Below are 24,716 nucleotides of genomic sequence, written 5' to 3'. Positions count from 1 at the left end.
TTATGGTCGGTGCTGTATGGAAGCACTTCCATGGCTTGCTGGGAGAGCAGCATCCCAGCAGGTGCGTTACCTTCCCCCCTTCTCCCTATCCACACATCTGTCAGCCAGGGAATCAAATACCCTGTGGCTCTTGGCATGGTGAGCTGGACCAGCAAGAGGCCGCTGCTGGTGCCCAGCATTTGGTTCAAATATAGCCCTGGTGATGGACAGGGCTAATTCAAGCTGTCCTCTTCCCTCTTATAACTTAATCACTTGCACATTGCCCCGCGCAGGTCTCTCGCTGCCAGCTGGAGATGTCTTCATCATGGGATGCCCTGACTTGGAGCCTGACTCCTGTGTGCTGGAGCTCCCTGCATGGAGGCTGAACCCCAGAGGTGACCCAGAGCCAGCCTGGCTCTTCATGGGCTGGAGCCCTGTGGGGTGGGCTCCTATCTCAGTGGGGCACTACCCCACCTTGCCCTCTGGCCCAGGGACCCAGTGCGGTCCTGGCTGAGCCTGAGGTTCATGTGCACATCGGGAGCTTTTGGGGTGCTCTGTGTTAAAGCTGCCGCGCTCCTGCTCCGAGCCCCAGTGAATATTGCCTGATGCACATGGCTGGGAAGGGGCTGGTGATTCCCGGCTGGCTCCTGGGAAGGATTTGACCCACAGAGAATGGGTGCCTTGAGGCCTTGCATTGCAGGAGGGCCAGGCTGGGAGCTCAGGGCTCTGCCCATCCCTGCTGCCCTTGCGCTGGGCGCCGGGCAGGGGGGCACAGTGAGGTGCAGGCGGTGCCTTCATCCCTGCCTGTGCCTGAGGCATCCCTGGCTCCATCCCGACACCAGCAGGGCGGGAGGATGCAGGCGAGAGCCCCGGGGGCTGCTTTCGGGGCCACAAGGCCCGAAGGGGACCCCCGTTAGCGGGAGGCTCAGCCCCGCGGCTCGGCGGCGACTACAACCCCCATCAGGCCGCTGAGGAAGAGGAGGAGGAGGAGGAGGGTGCGAGGCAGCGGGGGAGGAGCCGGGGGCAGGCGGCGGGGCGGTGCGGGAGCGGCTCAGTGCGGCGGCGGCGGGCGCTCGGCGGGGACGCGGCGGAGCGGGCAGCGGCAACGGGGGCTCGTCGGGGCGGCCGCGGCTCCGAGAGCGCCTCCGGCCGCCACCTCGGGGCTCGGTCCCCAGCTATGGGGCGGCCGCTGTGAGCGCGGCGGCGGGGCTGAGCCGATCGCCCCGGACGGGGCTCCCCTTCCATTGTTCCCGGGAGCGGCGGGACCGCGCCGCCGAGGGGCTCCGGTGAGTACGGACGGGGCCGCTCGGCACCGGCGCCGTGGGGCTGGCGGCGGGGACTGCTCCCGGTTCCCCCAACCCCGGTGCTCCCATCGCCCGTGGCGGGGCTGCTTCGACGGCGGGCGCGCTCCGAGGGGGTGGGCTCCGGTTGTGCGTGTGCGGGGCCCCGTTTGCAGCCTCGCCGCGGTCGGAGCCGCTCGGTGAGCGGCCGCTTCGAACGGAGCGGGGCAGAGCCCGTCCCTCGTTCGAGCCCCCCGGGCGGGCAGGGCCCTGAGAGCCACCCCCCCCACCCCAAGCCCGGGCCGCGGGGGTGCCCGGCCGGACGCTGGGGTCTGGTCTCCGGTTGCTGCCTGGTCCCTTGTTCCCTAAAAGTTGCTGAGCGGGAAGCTGGCGGCTTCCAGAAAGGGATGGAAAAGGAGCAGGGTTTGGGTTTGCTCCAGATCTCGGATCCTGGGGCGTTCCGGTGGAGGAGCTCGGGATAACGCGGTCCTGGAGTTGGTGTTTCCCTTTGTGTTTGCAGGCTGCCTGCGGGAGGTGGGGGCTGCCAGAGCCGCCCCTTATCCCGAATCCCTTCGCTGTTATCCCGACTCCGTGCGGGTCTTTGGGAACGGCTCCGGTTTGTGCCTGTGCAGCCGGGAATGCGTGTGCCATTCCCGGTCATTGCTGGGTCGGGGCGCGCTCCGTGGGGTGTTTTGGGGTTGTGGTGGGGGTTGCTTTCCCCATGGGAGCCGTGAGGCCGGAGCGGGGCCGTGTTTGGGGGTACACCGGCAGCAGTGGGGTCACTGCCCCATGGCTCCGGTGTCACGGGTGGCTGCTGCAGCTTCCTCCCCATCAATGTTTAAACCTTAACGGCCCGTGCTGATAAAGGCGGGCTCGGCGGCTGCGGGGTCCCAGTAGGGCGAGTTGGGGGGGGGGGGGGGGGGGGTGTCTGCGAGCAGGCAGAGGAGGTGCTGATGGGGTGATGGAGATGTTGGGATGCTCGCGATGGGGGTCTCGGACACAGGGACCGAGCCGGGGGCCGCTGCAGCCCCTGCTCTGGCCAGCAGCCATTTTCCCCACACAGGAGCACTTCCTCCCCTAATCCCGGCGGTGCCTGGCATGCACGGTTGCCTTTGCCTTGTGTTGCTCTGAAGGGATTAGGATAAATAGTCCCAGCCCTGGCGGGGTGACGGCAGGAGCAGGGGCAGCCCCTGAGTGCATCCAGCAGCTCCGGGCGCAGGGAGCCGGCTTCATTCCCGCTGGGAAGGAGCTTGGGCTGTTTCAGGTGTGAACTGCAGCTCCCTATGGGTTTATCTGCCTACAAAGTCAAGCAGAAGCTGGTTTCTGACTCTCTGGCCCCCAAGCCCTGGCTGCTGGAAGGGGCTGGATCGCGGATGCTTGTCCCATCCCAGTGATCCAGCTTTGTCCCCCTGTTTGGGACCTTCTGCTTGTGGCCATGGAAGTGAACTATTTGGAGATGTGTTTGCGGTTTTGTCCTTCCCTGGAGGAGCTGAATGGGGTGGAACCCCCATCCAGTCCTTCCCAGGCTGGAAAACAGCTTCTCCATCTGTGTCCCAGTGGTTGCATCCCAGTATCCCTGTCCTCAACCAGTCCTTTCCCAGAGCACCACCCCAGTGGAGGTGTTTGGGTACCGATGGATGCTCTAAGCCTGAAAACGAAGCCCTTGGGTAGGGATCCCTGAATTTGAGGATGCTTTTGGGAATGACCTGGTTTTCCTGGGATACAGGGAGAGGCTGGACCTTTCCCCATCCTTCCTGCCCCATGTGCCATCTCCCCACTGCAGTGAGCCGGGAAGGGTTAAGGCAGGATGTATCCTGCACAGTTGGATATTTATTTTTCCAAGCATGCGTCTGCTTTAAGCATTACGGTTTCTCCCTATAGTTCCATTTGCACTTGTGTTTGCTTTTGAGTTCAGCAAATACTCGGTTCCTGACCCAAGCCCGTGGCAGGGGAGCAGCTTTTCTCCCTGTCACCGACCAGCTTTGCCTTTGGAATGCCCTCCTTCCCTATGGAAGGGCACCTGGAGGCTGCCGGTGTGGAGCCGCAGGGAGAAACTGAGTCTCCTGTACTGGAGGGCATCAGTGCTGGACCACGGGCTCCTGCAGACCCAGGGCTCTTCTCCCACTTGGATTCGGCCTTGCCCTGGTGTTTTCCTGCCTCCTGTGTCACTGGTGCCTCTGGGTTGCTCTGGTGCGGGGATGCTGCCTGCAGACCCCCCCCCCCCCAGCCCCTCCGTTCCAACCACCAGCATCTCCCCCCATCACAGACACCACGGGAAGCCCCATCCTGATCCCGGGCTCTGATCCTGGGATGCCCCAACCAAGCTCCAGCAGCGGCTCTTGGCACCACGGGGGCATTCCTAGGGGTGAGCCATGCGATGGGAAGGGGCCTCCCCACTCCACTCAGCACAGAAACCTTTGGCACAAGCCGAGTGTGGAAGGTCCGGGGAAGGTCCCGTTTTGTGGCACATCCCTGGGACAGCTCAGCCCCGTGACTCACAGCATGAGGGAGACCAGAGCTGCAGCCACAAGGTCCCCAGGGATACAGGGCACAGGTTGCATGGGACTGCTCCTCAGCGCGCAAGAGAGCATCTTCGCCCACGGCCTCAGGGATGCCCGTCACCATCACCCATCACCGCGCTCCAGAATGGCTCTGTGGGTGTAATTGCTGGCTGGGATGCAGGTCTCCAATGGGCACTTTTAGCTCCTGGCTCTTCTTTTGTTACTGCCATTTTTAGTTGGTTGAATCCACCCCGGAGCAGTAAATTGCAGTGTGCTGGGGCCATGGGCAGCGGGGATGGAGCTGGAGATCCACCCTGAGCCAGCTGCCATCCGTCCTCCCCAGGGCATGGTTTCCTCTTGGGGTCTATATAAAGGCTGGATGAGGCATGCTGGGGTTGGCGCAGGTGGGAACGCTCTCCCTGCTTGCCATGGGTAAAGAGGGCTCTATTATCCCTCTGGAAAGAGGGAAAAATCTGTGCTGCCCCTTCCCTTCAGCATCTGGGATATCGCTCTGGATGTTGGGTGACATTGGTCTAGTGTGAGGTGTCCCTGCCCCGTGGCAGGGCTTGGAACTGGATGATCCTAAGGTCCTTTCCAACCCAACCCATTCTATGTCCCAGGGTGCTTGGTGTGCAGGATGCATCCCGGCGAAGCCGTAACCGTTTCCTTCTGCCCTGGGAAGCTGAGCATCAGTCAAGCGGTGCCGCTGGGTCTTGGCTCTCACCTCCCTCCCTCCCTCCCTCTCTCCCAGTGAGTCTCCCAGCCACGGGGCAGCTCCTTGCTGCCAGCGATCCCTACGCCATGGAAATATCCTGCTGTCGAGCCCCTGAATCAGCTGGAAGGCGCCCGCTCCGAGGCTGGATCTGGAGAAGGGCTTTGCTGCGCGCCGAGCCAGCACTGACTCATTGGTCAGGAACTGCTGCTTCGGGCTCCTTCCCTCCTTCCATCCCTGCATCCCTCCCCTCGGAGGCCCACGCAGACGCGCCGCATTAGGGCATGTTCCGGGGAGCGTGTGCTGTCGATGAACGCGACCACGTAGAGGCAGGACGGGATGGCCACAAATACCAAAGCCCCCCCCCCTTGAAGAATTCCATCTCCCCCTTCCTATCCCTGATAAACCGGTCCCATTCAACAGCTCCGGGCACTTGGAGATAACACTGGGGTTTGCTGGGTGCTGCTTTCCCTGTCTCATTGCTTGTGTCCGTGCCACTGTGTTTGGGGTAGGGAGGAGGTGGCCAGAGCCCCCAAAATGGGTTTCCTGGGGCTGAAGAGAGTCCTGGGGCGCATCCGATGTTAAATGGGAGCGGTGGCTGCCCCATCCCTGGCAGTGTTGGATGGGGCTTGGAGCACCCTGCTCTAGTGGAAGGTGTTGGTTGGAAGCGGATGAGCTTTAAGGTCTCTTCCAACCCTGCTGTGATCCATGGGGAAAAGCCAGCTCCGAGCAATGGGAACGCAGGGGGAGCAGGAGAGGCGGTGGCTGCGGCTCCGTGCGTGGGGAGGATGAGTAGTGGCTCATTACTCACTGCCATTGTTACTCACTGTTTGAACAGCCCCTGCTTCCGACAGCTCCTTCCCATGGCAGGTTGGGAATGGGAGCATGAGGCAGATGGGACAGGGACCGGGTGAGCTTGGGATGCTTGGAGCAGGCTGCAGGGGCGCGCATGACCCAGAGGGGGGTTTGGAATGGCATCACCCCATCCGCACCCTCCTGTTGTGTTCTCCTGGAGCATCCGCCACCAGCAGCACCCCGGCCTTGGGTTGTGCAATGAGCTGGGCAGGGATCTCACCAGCAAAAGCCCAGCGGGAGCAGGAGCGCCGGGATCTCCATCCCAGGCTCCTGCATCCACAGATGTGCTGGGGGTGGAACACGGCTCCGTGCTGCTGGAAGCAGTTGGCCAGAGCCGGCTGGGCTCCGGCATCGGCTTTGGCTCCCCCTCAGATGTGTTCTGGCAGAGCTCCATGCTCCTGGTGTGGTGGGAACAGGGGGGGATGAAGGCCATGGAGGGCACGTCCCTATAGCCGGGATCGGGCTCCTTGTGCCTGATCCTGGCTCTGGTGCCTCCGTGCCTGGAAGCAGGGCTGGGGACCAAGGGGATGGGTGGGTTGGAGAGCCCAGCGTGAGAGCTGGCAGGGATGGGAGCGAGCTGCAGCGCTGGCCCTGGAAGCTGGGATTTCTCCCCAAACACTGGGAACACAGCTGTCGGTGGAAGGAGATCTGCGTGCGGAGGCGAGCGCTGGTAACCCCTTCAGCTCCGGGAAGCGCTTCCATAGGGAATGCCCTAGAGATCCTATAGGGGACGGAGGGCGCCGGGGTTGGCAGCGGGATCTGTGTCCGTCTGTGGCACGGACACGGCCGGGTTTTGGTGTGGAGATGTGGGATTTGCCGCAGTGAAGCCGTGGGTCGGAGCGTGGTGCTGCTGGTCCGGGGTCGTTGGGGACAGATGTGGAGGGGAGAAGTGGCCATTCCCCATAGGAATGCTTCTCCTCTCCGAAACCTGTTGAGATGTGAGGAGCATTTTCCATCTGTGTGATTAAACAGAGACATCTCTGGAAGCTGGGCCTGGGTCAAAGACTTTGCGTCATTTTGATCCATGTGGGAATTCCTCTTCTTGACACAAAGAAGTGCAGGAATTGGGGAGCAGAAACCTCATTTTCTTCAACTGGAAAATGACTCCCACTATTCACTATTCTGGGAAGTTCCCCCCCATCCAATTGTGCTTCACCAGCACCTTTGCTCTCAACGCATCGCCTTCAGGAGGACATGACCTGGGTTTCTCCACGCTGGGGATGCTCCACGGGGACATCCCGCGGTCCGGGATGGATGCTCCAGGAGCATCACCCGCAATGGGGAGCTGCGGGGTTGGGATGCGGGGCTGCCTCTCACCCTGCCCTCACTCTGCTCTCCTTATCCACAGCTCGGAGGGGCTGACCCGGCGGAGACCCCCCCCCGCCCCGGGGCCAGCCCGGGGTCCCCATGGAGTGGTTGTTGCAGAGCCCAGTCGCCGAGCAGTAGCCGCAGCAGTGGGATGTTTACCTGGAGGTGCCTCATCCTTTGGGCTGTGCTGGTCACAGCCGCGCTCTCAGCTGCCAGGCCGGCCCCGACCCTGCCCGACCAAGGTAAGATGGGCAAAACAACCCAGTGTGGGCATCCAACGCACCATGGGCATCCAATGCACCGTGGGTATCCAACCCACCATGGGCATCCAATGCACCATGGGCATCCAATGCACCATGGGCATCCAACGCACCATGGGCATCCAATGCACCGTGGGTATCCAACCCACCATGGGCATCCAACCCGCCATGGGCACCCAACCCGCCATGGGCATCCAACCTACCATGGGCATCCAGTGCACTGTGGGCACCTAATGCACCATGGGCATCCAAACTACCATGGGCATCCAGCACACTATGGGCATCCAACCCGCCATGGGCATCCAGCCCGCCATGGGCACCCAACCCACCATGGGCATCCAATGCACCATGGGCACCCAATGCACCATGAGCATCCGGTGCACCGTGGGCACCCAAGACAAGGAGGTGTCCACAATTCCCTATGGATGTTTTAAACCTGGAGAGAAATAGTGGCAAAACCTGGTGGTGTTGGCTTGGAGAAGGACGTGAGGCCCTGGGGGCTCTGTCACAGCACTGTGATGTGTGTGAAACCTTGTGCTTGATGATCCTGGTGGGGATGAGGATGTGGGAGCAGGGTACCAGCACGTGGATGAACACATCCCATGGAGACCCCTGGGATCGCTCCTGGCTGGAGAATGGATTCCCATGGGGCTGGGTTCAAAGCTGGGGCTGGTGCAGGTGGTCCCTGCAGCCTCTTGCGCTGCTGCAGAGCATCACTGGGCTGGAGATGAAGAGCACATCCCCAGGTGAGGGCATCGCTCTCATTGAGGGGCTGTGGATGGGCTCTGGGGGGGGGGGGGGGGGGCTGTCTCCTGCCCCCCTAAAGCCCAGCTCCAGCAGTTAAAAGCCTTTGGTCCTTCCCCTTGGTGAGGCAGAGAAGAAGCAGAGCTCCTGATTCCCTGCCTTTTGGTTTTAATTACCCAGGAATGCCTGGTCTATGGGGATTGCTTTGCTTCCTAAGGCTCGCTCCCCCTTGTCCCCCCAACCCAAACCCCAGAGGCTGGTTGCCGGGGAGCAGCCCCTTCATGGATCAGGGCTTGGGATGGGGCAGGAGCCCCACGGCGTGATCCCAGCTGGAACGGGGCCACGATGCCGTGGCTGGGTCGGTGGCTGTGCTCTGAGCGCAGGTCCCTTGGTCCCGGATCCATCCGGAGCCTTGGCAGAGCATCCCTGCTCCCGGGGACCGTGTCCAAGAGCTTGCCATTGGCACGCTCGCTCCCTGCTTGTGTCAACAACGCGGTTGATGGCAGTAAACATGTTTTCCTCGGGAGATTGCTCTTCCTGGAAGAGGTTTCCTGGTGGGGTTTGTGGTTAAGGCGCTGGCACCGTTGACCATGGCATTGGGAATGCTGATCGCTGGGGTTTGGGGTGCACCAGCAGCCTTGCAGCCCCCCCCTCCACCCTGCACCGCTTGGGAAGCAGCGTGAGGAGGTTGGAGAGGAGGGAGCTGGTTCCTGGCCAGCCTCATGCCAGGGCTAACAATAACCTCTGGAAACCATTCCCGACACGATTCCCAGCAGGGCGGCCCAATTAGTGCCACAGCAGGAGCCCGCCTGGGGCAGAGTCCGGCCCTTGGCTCCGGGGGCCGGTTGCTGGGAACACAATGTTCCCAGCAGGATCTACGGGATGGGAAGAGCCCCTCTGGAGCCAGGATCCACAGCCAGCGCTGCCGGCACCTTGCGGCTCGCTGCCAGATCCAGCCCCACAGATCGGGGTCCCATGGGGCGCGTGTGGGGCATCGTGTCCGTCATCACCGGTCCATGAGCATCCAAGCGCCGCAGCTTTATCCTGGAGGTTTATGGGTCCTGAGGCCACCAAACATCCGTCTCGTGGAGCCGGGAATCCCTGCAGCGCCCCGGATTCTCCATCCTGCCCCCCCCCCCTTCTCCCTCTCCCCATGGATTTGGGGATCAGTGCAAAACCTCGCAGCACATCACCCATTCACGGGCACTCGCTGCGGTTTAGGGGCACCTAAACCTGGAGGTGGTAAAAAACCCGGGATGGGGGGAAAAGCCAAGAAACTTCCATGCGCGGCCTCCCGCGCCCTCCTCACAAAGCCCCTCTTTGTCTCCAGGTTAAATAGAAACCTGCACCAAATTGCCGAGGGGATTTTGTTCCTCTCTCCCTGTCTGCTATTGTCCTCCCTGCTGCTGCTGCTGCTGCTCAGGCATTTCCATGCTATGGGGCTGCCCCATCCCTGCCTGGGAGTGCAAAGCAGGTTTCTATAGGGAGCTGGAGGGGTTGGGCACCATAACCTGCACCCCAGCCCCAAAGAGGTTTGGGGCTCTTTGGTCCAGCTATGACCTGGGACATGTTGGCAGCATCCCTGGAGGAGGCAAAGCGAGGGGCTCAGTTTGTCCCCAGGTGGGTTTTGTTCCCCTGCTCCCCATTTCCATGCTCTCCATCCCCCTTCTTTCCTCTCTCGGTGTCTCCCAATGCATTCCCAAGGGATCAGGTATGGAGCCCATCACACAGCACGGAGATGCCCAAGCCATGAAGCCACTTGATGGCAGCAGCCCAGGGTTGTTATTGGAGCATGTGGAGCTGGGGGGGCAGCATCCCCAGACCCCAATTGCAGGGGCATCTCCCTGTCCTGTGGGCCATGGCGCTGCTGCCCTTCCCCTCCCAGCCTGAGTGGGCATTGTTCCCACCTCCCGCTTTTCCACTCGGATGCTGCCGCTCTGGCCCTTAATTGAGGAGGAAAAAAGGAAATCGGAGTCTTTGGGATAAGCAGCAGTGCTTTGGAGCTGCCCCATGAGGGGCATCTGTGGGGCTGGGGGCTGCCTGTTGAGCCCCCCATGTGTGGGGCACCGCAGGGAGGCAAAAAGCCATTGGCACGTGTGTAAGTAGGGGTGTTCGCTGTGCCCCGCAGGATGGGCAGGACCCACTTGGGGTATCCCAGGCCTGAGGGGAGCTGATGGGCTTGTGCTCTGAGTGATGCAGAGCATTGAGTGTGGCTGCCCCAAGGGGGAAAGGGGTGGGTTTGTGCTGACAGCTTTGCAAAGGACCAACAGGGCTGTTAATGAAGTGCTGCTTCCTTTGGCACAGGCTGGGAAGAGCGGGATGCATGGAGCAGTGCATCAGTCCCCATCTCCCTGCATCCGGGGACCACAGGGTGGGATAACCCGCCTCAACACCCCCATATAGCTTTGTTAGGAAGAGCTGGTGGTGCCTTGAGCTTCTTATGAGGCTCTCCCATCCCTTGGAAGGGAAACAGGGATGTGCATCACCCTGGGATGCAGGGATGCTGCTGGGGGCATCCCCCCTGATGCTTGCTTCTGCGGCTCCTGCATCCTATAGAAGGGGAATGGCGATGTGCATCAGCCCAGGATGCGGGGATGCTGCTGGGGGCATCCCCTTCCATTGCAGCCTGCGCTGGGGTTGAGGGGGAGTGAAGACCATTTTAAATAAGAAAGAACCCAATCCCCACATCCCGGTAAAGCGCTTCCTGTTGGGATTAGCGGGGCTGCCGGGCATGTGTGTGCTTTCTCCTCAGGAAATACCTTTGGAAAGCCCCGCTGGGGTCTCCAGGGCAACCGTCGGCCCCTCGCCCCCCCGCCCGCATTGTCCCTGCACCGCTTTGTTGGCCGCTTTATTGCCATCCCCACCGGCATTGGCATCGCCGGCTGCGGGCTGGGCTGTGTGTGCATGGGATGGGGGGCACCGGGGACGGGGGGGGAAGGTGAATCAGTGCCTTCCCTTCCCCAGGGCCGTCCCCATCCCGTTATCCCCACCGGGGACCGCTCGGTGACAGTTATAGGCGCTCGGTGACACTTCCCATCTGGCCGGCGCTCGGTTCCATTTCAAAGCTGGGATAAGGTCGTAAAACCAGCACGGGCTGCTCTGGATGGTGCTTTTCTGGGCTGTAAACTGCAATGGGATGGGATGGGATCCAGGCCGGGAAGCTGGCGCTATCCCCATCCCAAAAGAGTTTAAGTTAGACAGGGAGCCAACAGCAGATAGTGCAGTTCTAACGTGGGTTTTGCTGCTTCCTTTAGTGCGGGTGTGTTGTTTGCTGTCCTCCCTGTTGCCCTGCTTGCTCTCGGGGGCTGTGGCTGGGCTATGGTTTGGGTTACAAAGGGGCAGAACACGAGGAAGAGTTAATAATGGAATGCTTTGGGTTGGAAAGGGCCTTAGGATCATGCAGTTCCATGGGCAGGGACACCACACGCTGCCACCCGAGGCTCTGCCTACCCTGGATGCTTCAGGCTGATGGAGCCCAGCGAGCCAACGGGCTCACCCTAATGAAGGTGGTACACGGCTCTAAGGGTATCCTGGGGCCGTGCTGCTCCGGATGCTGCCATTCCAATGGGATTCTTGTGCCAGCCCGGCCATCCCGGTGCCAGGGCCACGTCCAAGCCTGTGCTGGCCGGGTGAGTTAACCTGGACACGCTCATCAGGCTGTGAATTCCTTCTGGGGCCGTTCCCACCGTGCCGCGTTTTCCACCTCGTCCCACGGTGCCAGAGATGGGCCCTGGGTGACCAAAGGGCAGGATCCTGCCCTCTGCCTCCCCTCTGCCATCCATCACAGCCCCGGTCATGCTGTTAATGCAAAACAGCCCCTGATGTGCCTGGGGGGAAGGGGCTGCTGCCTTTGAAAGGGGATCTGGCCACACGCCGCTTGCATGGGGTCCTATGAGATGCTGTGCCCATGGGAAGGGACCTGTTTGAGCTATGGCGCTGCCCCCCTGGCGTTGGATTGGGGTGGGATGAAGTTTTCCCTCCCTCCCAAGACCTTTGTACCTCCCAGCAGTGTTTTGGGATCGACCCGGTGTGGGCATGGTTGATGGTGGTGGGACCATGCGGGTCCACCCTGGTGACGGGAGCCTGGATGTGTGCATGGCTCCTCACGTCCTGGTGGCTGGGGACCAGCAACCGGGGCTATTTGTGCTTAGGGACGGCCCCACTGCAGGTTGTTGTGCTCCATAAGGAATGCGCCGGTGTGTGGGAAGGGCAGAGCCGGGCGCAGAGGGAATGGAGGCAGCGCGATAAGGGGCAGATAAGGCCGCGGCTGCGGCTCCACGTTTCGTGTTGGTTTGGCTTCTCGTGGCTCTTTTATCGCTCGCTGACCTTGCTCTGCTTGAGAAGGGGATGGGGACGGGCAGGAGGACGCTGAGGACCGGGTCCCGTGGTGCCGGGGCCGGCGGCCATGGGGCGCTGCGTGTGCTGGAGGATGCCTGTGACTCATTGCAACACGAATCGCGGCGACTGCAAGCACCCGACGACATGGGGCATACAGCACTGCAAAGCCAGCCCCGTCCCCCTGCACCTAAAGGACTCCCACCAGGCTTCATCTTCCGTGTTGAAACGCTTCGGAACCAGTTCCTGATGGAACTGGAGCCCTGCTTTGGGCCTGTAGCAGCGGGGGAAAGCGACTCCTTCCTTGCGGTGCGGAGCAAGAGGAAAAGGAGGAATTCTGGAGATGTTTTCCCCATGAAGCTGCTCACGAGTGCAAGGAAACAAGAAGTGGCCAGAAAGCGAAGCGCAGGTCACGATGGAGAGCTCGGCTTTTGGCTTTGGCAGCAGGGAGCTGCTGGGAGGAGCAGAGCACTCCCTGCCTGCACCTCCTGCCTGCGCTGCTTCAGCTCCGGGGATGTCTGGTGCAGGATGCGCTGCCCAGGGATGCACCAGGGAGGAGAAGAGGTTGTGCTTGTGAGGCTCAGTGGGCACCAAGGGGTGATGGTGATGCCGTGGGTTAGTTCTGCACCCCATGTGCACCGGGATGCTGGTTCCCAAGGGGAAGCTGTGGCTTTGCCCTGTCCCCCATGGATGCAGCGCGGTGCTTGCAGGCTGTGTGCACACTGAGCACCCCTCGAGACGCCCATTGCATGAAGATTGAAGCTTTCCAAGCTGTTTCCAAGGGTTAGCTGGGATTTTCCAGCCTCCGCTCTGGATCCTTCTGGTTCCGAGCAATTGAGCTGTGGAGAGCTTCATCCATGTCCCTGTGTCCCGACGGGACGGCTATTCCCTCAGGACACGGAGCCATGCACATCGTCCCGGGATGATGCTCGCACCGCATCACATGGAGCCTCCACAACAGCCCAAACCCTTCCTCTCCCAAATGGCATTGGAGGAGATGGTTGGAAACCTGAATCAAGGCTGGGATGGGGAGAGCAGCTCAGGCACCACCGTGGAGGATGGAAGGAAGCTTGAGGACAGAGCCAACGTCTGCACCGGGAGGCTCAAGAGATGAGAGGAGGCAGCAGCAGGATTGAGAGAAAGGACCTTTGTGCTGCTCACACGTGTCATGTCGGGAGCAGCTGCGGCATTCCCGGCCCTGGGAACGCCGGACCCGGCATCTGTTCCACTGGAGCTCCCTGGGCTGACCCTTCCCATGCCGCTGCTCTCGCTCCCTGCCCGCTGTGCTGCCGCAGCCCCTGCTCTAATACCCACAGCCGGGGTCCCGGTGGTGGCATGAGGACCCTGGCCCGCTTCGCTGCTGCCCCGCTCGTGGTGCTGAGGGTCCTGGGCTCTCTGCACGGTGGCAGAGCCGAGCAGGGATTTGGGATGCCCCCGGGAGAGGCTGGTCCTGCCCAAGCAGCTTGAGGTGGCTCCGGCTGCCCCCCATCCCAGCCCCTTGCTGTGACCATGCTTATGTGCTTACGAGACCTAAGGGTGTGTGGGTGCTTTAGAACTGCCCAGCACCCAAACGGGTCCTATGTGGGGTGAAGCAGCCGCTGCCTCCCATCCCCTCCGCTCTGCAGCCGCTGCCATCAGCACCGGAGCATCCCAGCAGCGCATGTTGCCTCCATAACAGCAGCATGTTTTCCTTTGGTCTCTATCTCCTTTCTCCTTTTCTTTTCTCTCCTTTCTCTCTCCTAACGCCTCCAGCTCTGCCCAAAGCCAAAATCGAAGTGGAATCCTACTCCGCGCATCCCGGCGACCTCCTCCAGCTGCGCTGCCAGCTGAGGGATGACGTCCAGAGCATCAACTGGGTGCGCGACGGCATCCAGCTCAGCGAGAACAACCGGACCCGCATCACCGGGGAGGAGGTAGAGGTCAGGGATGCGGTGCCCGAGGACTCGGGGCTCTATGCCTGCATGACCAACAGCCCCTCTGGAAGCGAGACCACCTTCTTCTCCGTCAACGTCTCAGGTTCGTAGCGGCCCCGGGGCTGCAGGGAAAGGGGCAGCCCGGAGCAAGGAGCCGGCTGCATCCGCGCATCCTTTGCATGCACCGGCCAAATGGATCTGCGCGGTGAGTTAGGGTGGATTCGGGGTGCCCCCCCCATCTGCTGCGGCATAGGGAGAAGCACTGGAGGTTGTTGAGTGTTGTTCTGCATGGGGCTGAGGTCTGCGTTGGTGCTGATGGAGCAGGAGGTGCGCGCCGAGGCTTGCTCTGTGCACAAGGAGTCTCGGCTGCTGTCCCCATGGGCTGGTGGCGTGGGGCGAGGAGCTGTGCTTGGGTGCACTGTGGAGCTCTGAAATCACCTCCGGGGCTGTGGGGCTGTGGGTGCTGGTGACATGCACAGTGTGAGCCCTGCACATCCCTGCACCATCCTGCATCACCACCCCACGATGCTCCGGCCCCGCTCGGGAAGGGTCCGTGTACAGGTGCTCAGCCGAGCATCTCTTCTCTTGCAGACGCGCTCCCCTCCGCGGAGGATGATGATGATGATGATGATTCCTCTTCGGAGGAGAAGGAGGCGGATAACACCAAGCCGAACCGTACGTGCGGGATGGGTTTGCCCCTGGAGCTGCATTGGTGGGGGGGGGGGAAAGGGGAAGCTGGGCAGGCTTGAAAGCATCCCCTAGGGATGGAGGATGCAGCAGGGAGGGCAGCGGCTTCTGCTGCAGCACAGGGCGCTCACTGGTGGGGAAAGCAGCCTGGTTAGAGCAAGGGGATGTGCAGGCAGGGCCGTGGCACAACCACTGCTGCAGCCATGCATGCTGAGCATGCACCTCGCAAAGAAAGGGCCCTGTGACCCTTAGATAGCATTAAACCATGAGCTCCCTGTGGGTATCAATGGGCGCTGAGCCCCCCGCTCTGCTCCCCAGAGGCCATCGCTCCCTATTGGACCTACCCCGAGAAGATGGAGAAGAAGCTCCACGCCGTCCCCGCTGCCAAGACGGTGAAGTTCAAGTGTCCATCGAGCGGGACCCCCAACCCCACGCTGCGCTGGCTGAAGAACGGCAAAGAGTTCAAACCCGACCACCGCATCGGCGGGTACAAGGTACCGGCAGCATCCCATGGATGGGGCTTGGAGCATCCCGGTCCACTGTGAGGTGTCCGTGTCCGTGCCCGTGCCGTCACCCAGGGCTGCAGCTCCAGCCCAGAGATCCCCCCCTGGTGACCCCATAAGGGAGCACATCCCATTTCTCCATCCCATATTCTTGCCCGGGGCTCCCGTGCCAGGGATAAGCAGCAGGAATGTGGCCACGTCACAGCTCCATGCAGCACATCCCGGGGAGGGCCATGGGCTCACAGCGGGGCTGCTGGCAGCACCACTGCTCCCTGTATGGTGACAGCAGTGCCCTGGATAGCTAATGGGGCTGAAATGTGGAAACAACCAGATTCCAGCTGGGAGCGAAGAATGCAGCCGCAGGGAGCAGGAAAACTGTCCCTGTGCCCATAGAGAGACCCAGGGAGCACCCAGAGCCAAGCCGCTGGGATCCATCCCAAACGGAATGTGCTTGGTCACAGTGAGCATCCCGGGGCTGGCGATGGGGAGCAGCACGGATCCAAGCCTGGAGCCAGCCAGGAAGCACAGTGGGAACAGACCTGCATTGTCTGTTCCCTCCGTGCACTGGGGCGCTCCAAAGGGATGTCCCTGTGCCCATCGCGCTCCGATCCCAGCATCTGCTCCCTGTGCAGTTGGCTCCATGGCCAGGCTGTCCCGGGACAGCTGGGAGCGATTATGGTCCCTCTAGGAAAGGGGAAAGGTGACCTCAAAGGGAGATTTATGTCCTATCCATGCGGAGGGGCCGAGCCAGCTCCGGCGTGGATGGGGATGAGGACTCATGTGCCGCAGCTTCGGATGTGACCTGTGGCCATCCCTGTATCCCCAGGTCCGCTACGCGACCTGGAGCATCATCATGGACTCGGTGGTGCCGTCCGATAAAGGCAACTACACGTGCATAGTGGAGAACAAATACGGGAGCATCAACCACACGTACCAGCTGGATGTCGTGGGTGAGGAGCACGTGGTCCCCTCTACCCCACCATTCCCAGCGGATGCGGGTGCTGCAGGGATGGGGATGGCGAGGTTCAATCTGGGGTTTTTTTTAATTGTGGTGGAAATAATTCCATAGACCAGACAGAAACTTGTCCTAACCGCCTTATTAGCCATAATTCCCAGCTGGGAAGGCTGCTCTGAGCACTTCCACATGTGGAGCTGCTCTAAATGCCAGTAAATGAACCATTCAAAATGTGATTTAATTTGATTACACTGAGCAAACTGAAGGGAACAGCCAGCGAGGTGAACAAAGGGGTTTGTTAATGCTGACTCACCGCAGTGGCAGCCGCTTTGTTAACAGCAGGGCCCTCCTTAGGTTTGTTTGACCTCTCACCCCCCCAAAATAGGGGCAATTCGTGTCCCTGCACTGGGATTTCACCTATCCCATAGCTGGGGTTCCTCATAGCACAGTGGCGGGTGGCCGAGCATCCCGAGCCCCATCCTGAGGTGCCCCGTGGCCCTGCATCCCGCAGAGCGGTCCCCGCACCGGCCCATCCTGCAGGCAGGGCTGCCTGCCAACAAGACAGTGGCCCTGGGCAGCAACGTGGAGTTTGTCTGCAAGGTCTACAGCGACCCCCAGCCCCACATCCAGTGGCTGAAGCACATCGAGGTCAACGGCAGCAAGATCGGTCCCGACAACCTGCCCTATGTCCAGATCCTGAAGGTAAAGCCGCACGCCGGGATGCTCCGTCCCGCATCCCCGCCGGCCCTGTGGGATGCTTGGGTACCACCGTTGTTGGGCAGCAGGAGCCATAAAGCCACCACCAGGCTCTGTGCCAAGGTCCTGCCATGGGGCTGGGTGGGCGACCCTGGGCAATGCATGGGGCTGGATGCAGGGAGCTGAGCCCCTGCTCCATCCCGATGAGAGCAGCTCCCTCTGCACCGCAGCAGTGATGCTCGCAGCGCGCCCACCAGCATCCCCAGGTGCGGAGCAGGATGCTCACGGCCCCACGTCTGCTCCTGCATCCCGTGTTCATCCCCATCCCTTCCCCGCTGCCGGTGCTCGCAGCGTCAATGTGATTCCATGTTGTTGGTCTGTTCCAGCACTCGGGGATTAATAGCTCTGATGCGGAGGTGCTGACCCTGTATAATGTGACAGAGGCGGAGAGCGGGGAGTATGTTTGTAAGGTTTCCAATTATATTGGCGAGGCCAACCAGTCTGCGTGGCTCACGGTCACCAGGCCTCGGGCACAAGGTAATGGGGAGAACACCCCTGGGGTGTTTCCTCGGACCATCAGCGGTGGAGAACAGACCTCTGGGCTCTCTTGTTTCTGCTGTTCCTGGTGCCACAGCCATGGAAAAATCCTCAGTGGGGCCGGCTGGGCTTGTGCCCCCTGTGTGTGTCCTCGTGTTCCTCCTGTTTGCTTCCCACCCCGGGTGCCTGGTGGATCCGGCTTCACTGAGCACTGGTCCTTGTGGTGCTGATATGGGGCCAGCGCGCACCCAGCCCTGGCACCCGTCTGTGTGTGGATGGGAACAACGAGGTGCTGTGTCCCCCATCTGTGCTGCTCTCCTGTATCCATCCTCCCATCTCCATCCTCACTGTATCCATCTTCCCATCTCCATTTTCCCATCTCCATCCTCCTAGTCTCCATCTTCCCATCTCCATCCTCCCATCTCCATCCTCCCGTCACCATCCTTCCGTCTCTATTCTCCCGTCTCCATCCTCCTGTCTCCATTCTCCCATCTTCATCCTCCTGTCTCCATTCTCCCATCTTCATCCTCCTGTCTCCATCCTCCCATCTCCATCCTTGTTGTCTCCATCCTTGTTGTCTCCATCCTTCCATCTCCATTCTCCCATCTCCATCCTCTTTGTCTCTATCCTCCCATCTCCATCCTTGTCTTCATCCTCCCATCTCCATCTTCCATCTCCATTCTCCTTGTCTCCATCCTCCCATCTCCATCCTCTTGTCTCCATCCTCCCATCTCCATCCTCCCATCTCCATCCTTGTTGTCTCCATCCTTGTTGTCTCCATCCTTATTGTCTCCATCCTTATTGTCTCCATCCTTGTTGTCTCCATCCTCCCGTCTCCATCCTCCCGTCTCCATCCTCCCGTCTCCATCCTCCCACCTCCCCATGTCGTCCCCGTCACCCAGCCGGCTCTGCCTGAGGCTCATTTCTCCATGCAGCCCATTGCCAGCATGTTCCGATGGGCAGGACACTCAGTTTGGTGAAGGGTTTTTTAACCAGCATCTCCTTAGGTCCGCCTGGATGAGTGGTCATCCCGAGGGTCTCTTTAGCAGGTCTGCAGTTGGTCTCTGTCTGCTCCCCGGGGGTCTGGCAAATGAGACTGGGCTCTCCCTCCTCTCTGGCCTCCTTCCCACAGGATCTCATGGCGTTTGCTTCTCCGTTTTTTGCTTCCATTTTTCCCTCTAGACGGCTGGCGTTAACACGACAGACAAAGAAATGGAAGTCCTTCACTTAAGGAATGTCTCATTTGAGGATGCTGGGGAGTATACATGTTTGGCGGGTAATTCTATTGGGATCTCCCATCACTCTGCATGGTTGACAGTTCTCGAAGGTATATACTCCTCTTCCTCTCCCTTTCCTCCCTCCTTTCCAACGTATGCATCGTGGTCCGGGAGAGAGCTCATCCCGGTCCCCCCCCCCATGCACTGAATGCAGGAATGCTCCCTGCAGCCGGAGCGGGATGGGATGCGCATCCCCCCGCTGTGTGCCCCCATTGGGGTCTGCCTCCCCCTGCTCTCTCCCTGGCCCCATTGATGCATACCCGGGTGCTTAACCAGGGGCTGCTCCGTTGGAGCAGGAGGGTCCCGTACCCAGGGCAAGGTTTCGGGGTGCTCCCTGCCTTGCCCTGCAGCACAGGACCCACGTGGGGCTCTGTGTGTGTCGCTTCTGCTGTGCCCCTGTGTCCCCATTGATGCTGCTCCTCAGGCATCAATGCACGGACCAAAGCCTGATAACAGCATCCGGGAAAGCTTTTGGGATGCTGCCTGGTTGGTGCTTCCCAGCCAAAAGCTTTCCCCGTTATCAGGTGCCGTTTTCCAGCCGGGTGTGCTCAGAGATGGGACCGGAATCCTCACTCCCTCTTACACCTCTCTCTGAGGCTCTGTTCTTAGGGGGGGGGGTCAGGTTGGGGGGGGTGCAGATCCATCACTGTTTGTGGACCGTGCCGTGAGGCTGCAGCCCTATGGAGCTGTGCATGGCTCTGATGTGTCCCAGCGAAGCGGGGGCTGCCCCATGGATGGGTCCCACTGCAAGGTCGCTGCCACTGGAGGTGCTTCTGGCTGCTCTGCCCTGGGTCAGGCCCCATCCCAACATGGCCAGGACTTGAGCTCTGAGCGGATGCAGAGCACTGGGAAAGGGGGCCTGTTCCCGGGATGCTGCATTGCCCCATCCCTCCGGGATGGGTGATGACACCCCCTGGTCCCTGCTGCCTGAGGCTCCAGCGATGCAGAACCAGGGGGGCTCATGGATGCTAACGCCCTCTTCACACCGACCCAGCTATTGAAGACACCCCGGCCATGATGACGTCCCCCCTCTACCTGGAGATCATCATTTACTGCACCGGGGCCTTCCTCATCTCCTGCATGGTGGTGACCATCATCATCTACAAGATGAAGAGCACCACCAAGAAGACGGACTTCAACAGCCAGCTGGCCGTGCACAAGCTGGCCAAGAGCATCCCCCTGCGCAGACAGGTAACAGAAAGTAGAGAGGGGGTTTGTTTGCACCTATTGCCCCTCCGGGGGGACACCCAGCCCTGGGGGAGCTCTGCAACCCTCTCAGCTTGGTGCCCATCGTGGTGCGGGATAAGGGGGGACATCCATGGGTATCCCCCAAGCAGAGGGGATGCACTGTGACCCCTTGGCATGGCTCAGTGAGGGGGAGGAGAGGAGGAGAAGGATTTACAGCAGCTTAATGCTATAGAACCACAGAATGGGTTGGGTTGGAAAGGAGCTGAAGATCACCCAGTTCCAACCCCTGCCGTGGGCAGGGACACCTCACACTGGACCGTGTCACCCAAGGCTGGCCTTGAGCACTGTCAGGGATGGAGCGTGCTCTTCTCTGGGCACCCTGTGCCAGCGCCTCAGCACCTTCACATAAAGAACTTCTTCCTTATCTCCAACCTGAACCTCCCCTGTTTCAGTCTGAACCCATCACCCCTTGTCCCATCCCTACAGTCCCTGATGCAGAGCCCCTCTCCAGCATCCTTGTAGCCCCTTTTAGACACTGGAAGCTGCTCTGAGGTCTCCACGCAGCTTCTCTCCTCCAGGCTGAGCATCCCCAATGCTCTCAGCCTGGAACTGCACCTTAGCCTGGACCCAGCGTGGCAGCAGCACGTGCGGGCAGGGGGCTGCAGGCAGGGTTTGGGCTGTGAGGCCCCTGGCTCAGCATCCCCCTGCCACGGGGGCAGCGGGTGCAGCGTGAAGGTAACCCACGGTCCCCCCCGCAGGTCTCGGCCGACTCCAGCTCCTCCATGAACTCGGGGGTGATGCTGGTCCGGCCCTCGCGCCTCTCCTCCAGCGGCACCCCCATGCTGGCCGGCGTCTCGGAGTACGAGCTCCCCGAGGACCCGCGCTGGGAGCTGCCGCGGGACAGGTGAGGGCCCAAGGGAGGATGCGGGGCTGGTGGCACCGGGGATGCGCGTTGCCGTGCGCCCACGTTGGAATCTCTCCTCCGGCCAGGCTCATCCTGGGCAAGCCGCTGGGAGAAGGATGCTTCGGGCAGGTGGTGCTGGCAGAAGCCATTGGGCTCGACAAGGACAAACCAAACCGTGTGACCAAAGTGGCTGTGAAGATGCTCAAGTGTAAGTGGTGGTGAGAAGGAAGGGGGACACACACACACACACACACCGGGCACGATGCTGCGGTATGGGGGTACCCACATCCAACCCCCATCACCAACCTCTGCCTTTAGCCGACGCCACAGAGAAGGACCTGTCCGACCTCATCTCCGAGATGGAGATGATGAAGATGATCGGCAAGCACAAGAACATCATCAACCTGCTGGGAGCCTGCACGCAGGACGGTGAGGCTGGGAAAGGGCTCTCCCTGCATCCATAGGGCCCGCAGCTCCTGCTCTGTGATCCAACCTCTCATCCCACCATAGGACCCCTCTATGTGATCGTGGAGTACGCCAGCAAGGGCAACCTGCGGGAATACCTGCAGGCGCGGCGGCCCCCGGGCATGGAATACTGCTACAACCCCACACGTGTCCCCGAGGAGCAGCTCTCCTTCAAGGACCTGGTCTCCTGTGCCTACCAAGTGGCCCGGGGCATGGAGTACCTGGCCTCCAAGAAGGTGAGGAGCATCCCGATGGGATGCGGGGCTCGGGATGCAAGCGCGTTTCATAGCGGGGACCCATCCATGGGGACCTGCTGATGTGCCGGTGCTTGGGCAGTGCATCCATAGGGATCTGGCGGCCAGGAACGTCCTGGTGACCGAGGACAACGTGATGAAGATCGCTGACTTCGGCCTGGCCCGTGACATCCACCACATCGATTACTACAAGAAGACCACGAATGTGAGTGTTGGGTATGGGAATCCGGAGGGGCTCCGTGTGCCAGGGATGCTCCATCCCGTGCTGGTGATGCCACAGGCACGCAGGGCTGCATCCCTGTCCCGATCCCTGTCAGCACAGAGCTGATGGGGAGCTTTCCTGTGCCCCAGGGCCGCCTGCCAGTGAAGTGGATGGCCCCAGAGGCTCTGTTTGACCGAATATACACGCACCAGAGCGATGTGTGAGTAGCAACGTGGGACATGGGATGGGATAAGGGAGCAGGGACACGAAGGCAGTGATGCAGCGGGAAGCCCCCAAGCAAATGAACCCAAAGGGGGGATGCTGGCCCTATGGGTGCCCCAGCATCTCCTGCGCTTGCCCTCTATAGGTGGTCCTTTGGTGTGCTGCTGTGGGAGATCTTCACCCTGGGAGGCTCGCCCTACCCCGGCGTGCCCGTGGAGGAGCTCTTCAAGCTGCTCAAGGAAGGGCACAGGATGGACAAGCCCAGCAACTGCACCAACGAGCTGTGAGTGCGGAGCGGGGCAGGGAATGGGGCTGCAGCGGCACCAGGGCTCGTCCAGCTCCAATGCCCTGCTGTGGGCAGGGACACCTTCCACTAGGGCAGGATGCTCCAAGCCCTGTCTGAATCCCAGTCTCCTTTCTATCAGGTTCAAGCCATTCCCCTTGTCCTGTCCCTGCATCCCTTGTCCAAAGCCCATCTCCAGGTTTCCTGTAGCCCCTTTAGGCATTGGAGGTGCTCTGAGGTCTCCCCAAAGCCTCCTCTTCAACCAACTCCCCCCGTTGCTTCTTGCAGGGTAGGATGCCAGGATGACCCCGGAGCAGGGATTAGCCCAGCTCCCCGAGCATCCTCCTCCCGAAGCATCCCTGCAGCCAGGAGGTCCCTTCCTTCCATGCAGGGCATTACCCCTCCATCCCTGGAATAACACCTTTCCTGGCCATGGGCTCCCAGTGGCCATTCCAAGGGTCCCCATGCTCATCCCTCGCCTCCCTCCGCCCGCAGGTACATGATGATGCGGGATTGCTGGCACGCCGTCCCATCCCAGAGACCCACCTTCAAGCAGTTGGTGGAAGACCTGGACAGGATCGTGGCCATGACCTCCAACCAGGTAGGAGAGGCCCCACGGTGCCGGGGCTGGGCGCTCCCCATGGGATGCTCGATCCCCATCCGGAGCCCATCCTCGCCGTTCCTCCCTCCCAGGAGTACCTGGACCTCTCCATGCCGCTGGATCAGTATTCCCCCGGCTTCCCGGACACCCGCAGCTCCACGTGCTCCTCGGGAGAGGACTCGGTGTTCTCCCACGACCCTCTTCCGGACGAGCCGTGCCTTCCCAAATTCCCACCTCAGCACACCAACGGGGGCCTGAAGCGACACTGAGGGCTGGCATCGCCATAGGGACCGCCATGGGCTGCCCGCTCCTGCTCGGAGCAGAGACGCAACGGCAGCATCTCCCCCTAACCGCATCCATCCACCTCGTGTGCCGGGAGCTCCCTGCAGCCCCAAAGGTTTCCTTCTGCTCTTCCTTTTCCCTTGGATATTTCCGCTTGGTTAAGCCGGAATCTTCTCCTGCGGGAAGCGAGGAGCCAAGCACCCATCACCCCGGGATGCGTTCGGAGAGCCGGGATTAACCAGGACTTGGAGCTGAGCATCCTATGGCTGTGCAAGGGGGCTGGTCCTGCAGCTCGGATGGGATTTGCTTGCCAAACCCTTGGCACATCGGGAGCGGGAGCTGCAGCGGGTGCCACCCCCCCCCCCCCTTCCTTTTCCAGTGCTAAAGACAAAACTCCTGTGTACATAACGACAAATATGTATAAATATGAATATATATTTACATGTCTTTTTAAAGGGGTTGTTACCAGAGATGCACCAGGCGGGTAGGAAGGTTCTAGTGGCTGGGAGGGATCAGTTGCTATGAAAAACCACCACCAACAACAAAAAAATCCATATATTTTGCTACTTTTTGCTGGTTTTATGGTTTATTTTTTAAGTTATGTTCTAAACCCAGTTCAGTTTTAGGTCCCTCGGTATCAATTGCTGCTGCTGCTGCTTCACTTTTCTATGGGGCTCTATTAAACAGTACCAATAACGTCGATGCCTTGTGGGAATACGTTGTCATGATGTGCCTGCCCCTTCCCTGGCCCTCCCGCACCCCATGGCACCATATTGGTGCGTGGGGTGCTTGTGCCAGCAAGGGGTTGGGATGGTACCCGGGGATGGGGCTGCACCCCCTGCCATTGGCTCCCATGGGAAGGAGCAGGGATCATGCCGGACCCCAAGGCATTGGTCCAGCCCCCTCCCCGGGTGATGCCCACCAGTGCCTTACCGGGAGCATCCGCATCCTGCCCGAGCTCTGCTCCATGGAGCCGGTGCTGGGGAGGACAGGCTGGGGTGTTTCCATGGGCAGGGATGGGGATACACGTGTCCCTTCCCTCCCTCCCCGTCACTGGCGTTGAGATTCCGGAGCCAGGCCGCTATTACTTGAAAAGTTTATTTTGCCTTTGTATGGAGAAATCTTATTTGTTGTAAACTCTTCTGTAATGAATCTGGAATTCCTGTAATTATTAAAGACTTTAACCCAGGCTCCGCTGCCCTGTCCCCGCTTCCAGCTCATCCAAAGGACATAGAGGGAATAGCAGGGAACGGTGCCTGGTCCTATGGGAGCTGTTTAGCACGGCTCAAGCATCCTCTCCGTTCAACCCCTTTGCTACCCCAAACAAGTGCGTGATGGTGACAGTGGGTCCCTTCCTTAGGGATAACCACTGAAACGGCTGGGATGAACCAGCTGCAGCATCATCGGCCTCACTGGTCCTCTTAAAAGCATCTGCTTGTTGCTGTTTCCCTGCACAGATTAAATCGATCAGCAGTGTCTGCCCCCCCCTTTCCCCTCCTCCTAAATTAAGTAGAGCTTTTAATGAAGTGATTTATGTTGAATTCCCAGCCCGGGGATGAAACCAGGCACAGGGAGCGGGGCTGGGGGTCTCCATCAATCACTGCTCCCTTGGGATACACTTGGCAGGGCAGGGAGGGATGGAGCTCGTGTTCACAGCACCAGGAACCGCTGCAGCCACAAGCTCCTGCTTGTTTCCTGGGGTTACCAGGAGGGCAGTTCAATAGGATCAGAGCAGAGCAATGCTGCTGATGGGGATGGGGTGGGCAGCGGGAG

At 60.6% G+C, this 24,716-nt stretch overlaps 1 protein-coding gene across 3 annotated transcripts; it reads left to right on the top strand.

Annotated features, from left to right (window-relative positions):
- Positions 1–1,041: 1,041 nt before the first annotated feature.
- Positions 1,042–22,971, top strand: FGFR1 (fibroblast growth factor receptor 1). 3 transcript variants are annotated; one of them, XM_057418110.1, is made up of 18 exons: positions 1,042–1,265; positions 6,676–6,877; positions 13,727–13,990; positions 14,479–14,562; positions 14,893–15,068; positions 15,904–16,027; positions 16,544–16,734; positions 17,115–17,265; positions 19,537–19,740; positions 20,490–20,634; positions 20,721–20,842; positions 20,953–21,063; positions 21,145–21,335; positions 21,436–21,558; positions 21,705–21,775; positions 21,923–22,060; positions 22,556–22,661; positions 22,754–22,971. In XM_057418110.1, the coding sequence occupies exons 2-18, from the start codon at positions 6,787–6,789 to the stop codon at positions 22,928–22,930; spliced, it is 2,469 nt and encodes an 822-aa protein (XP_057274093.1). In that variant the 5' UTR covers positions 1,042–1,265; positions 6,676–6,786; the 3' UTR covers positions 22,931–22,971. The 3 variants fall into 3 exon arrangements, with proteins under 3 accessions (XP_057274093.1, XP_057274091.1, XP_057274092.1); XM_057418108.1 differs by lacking the exon at positions 17,115–17,265 and adding an exon at positions 18,448–18,592 and having other exon boundaries at positions 1,135–1,265; positions 19,537–19,733; positions 20,489–20,634; XM_057418109.1 differs by lacking the exons at positions 13,727–13,990; positions 17,115–17,265 and adding an exon at positions 18,448–18,592 and having other exon boundaries at positions 1,135–1,265; positions 19,537–19,733; positions 20,489–20,634.
- Positions 22,972–24,716: the final 1,745 nt, after the last annotated feature.

Source organism: Pezoporus wallicus, unplaced genomic scaffold (genome assembly GCF_028554395.1).
Source record: "Pezoporus wallicus isolate ANWC-B61680 ecotype Strahan unplaced genomic scaffold, APGP_CSIRO_Pwel_v1 contig_9913, whole genome shotgun sequence".
Taxonomy (NCBI): domain Eukaryota; kingdom Metazoa; phylum Chordata; class Aves; order Psittaciformes; family Psittacidae; genus Pezoporus; species Pezoporus wallicus.
This window is presented reverse-complemented; position numbering and strand designations above follow the sequence as displayed.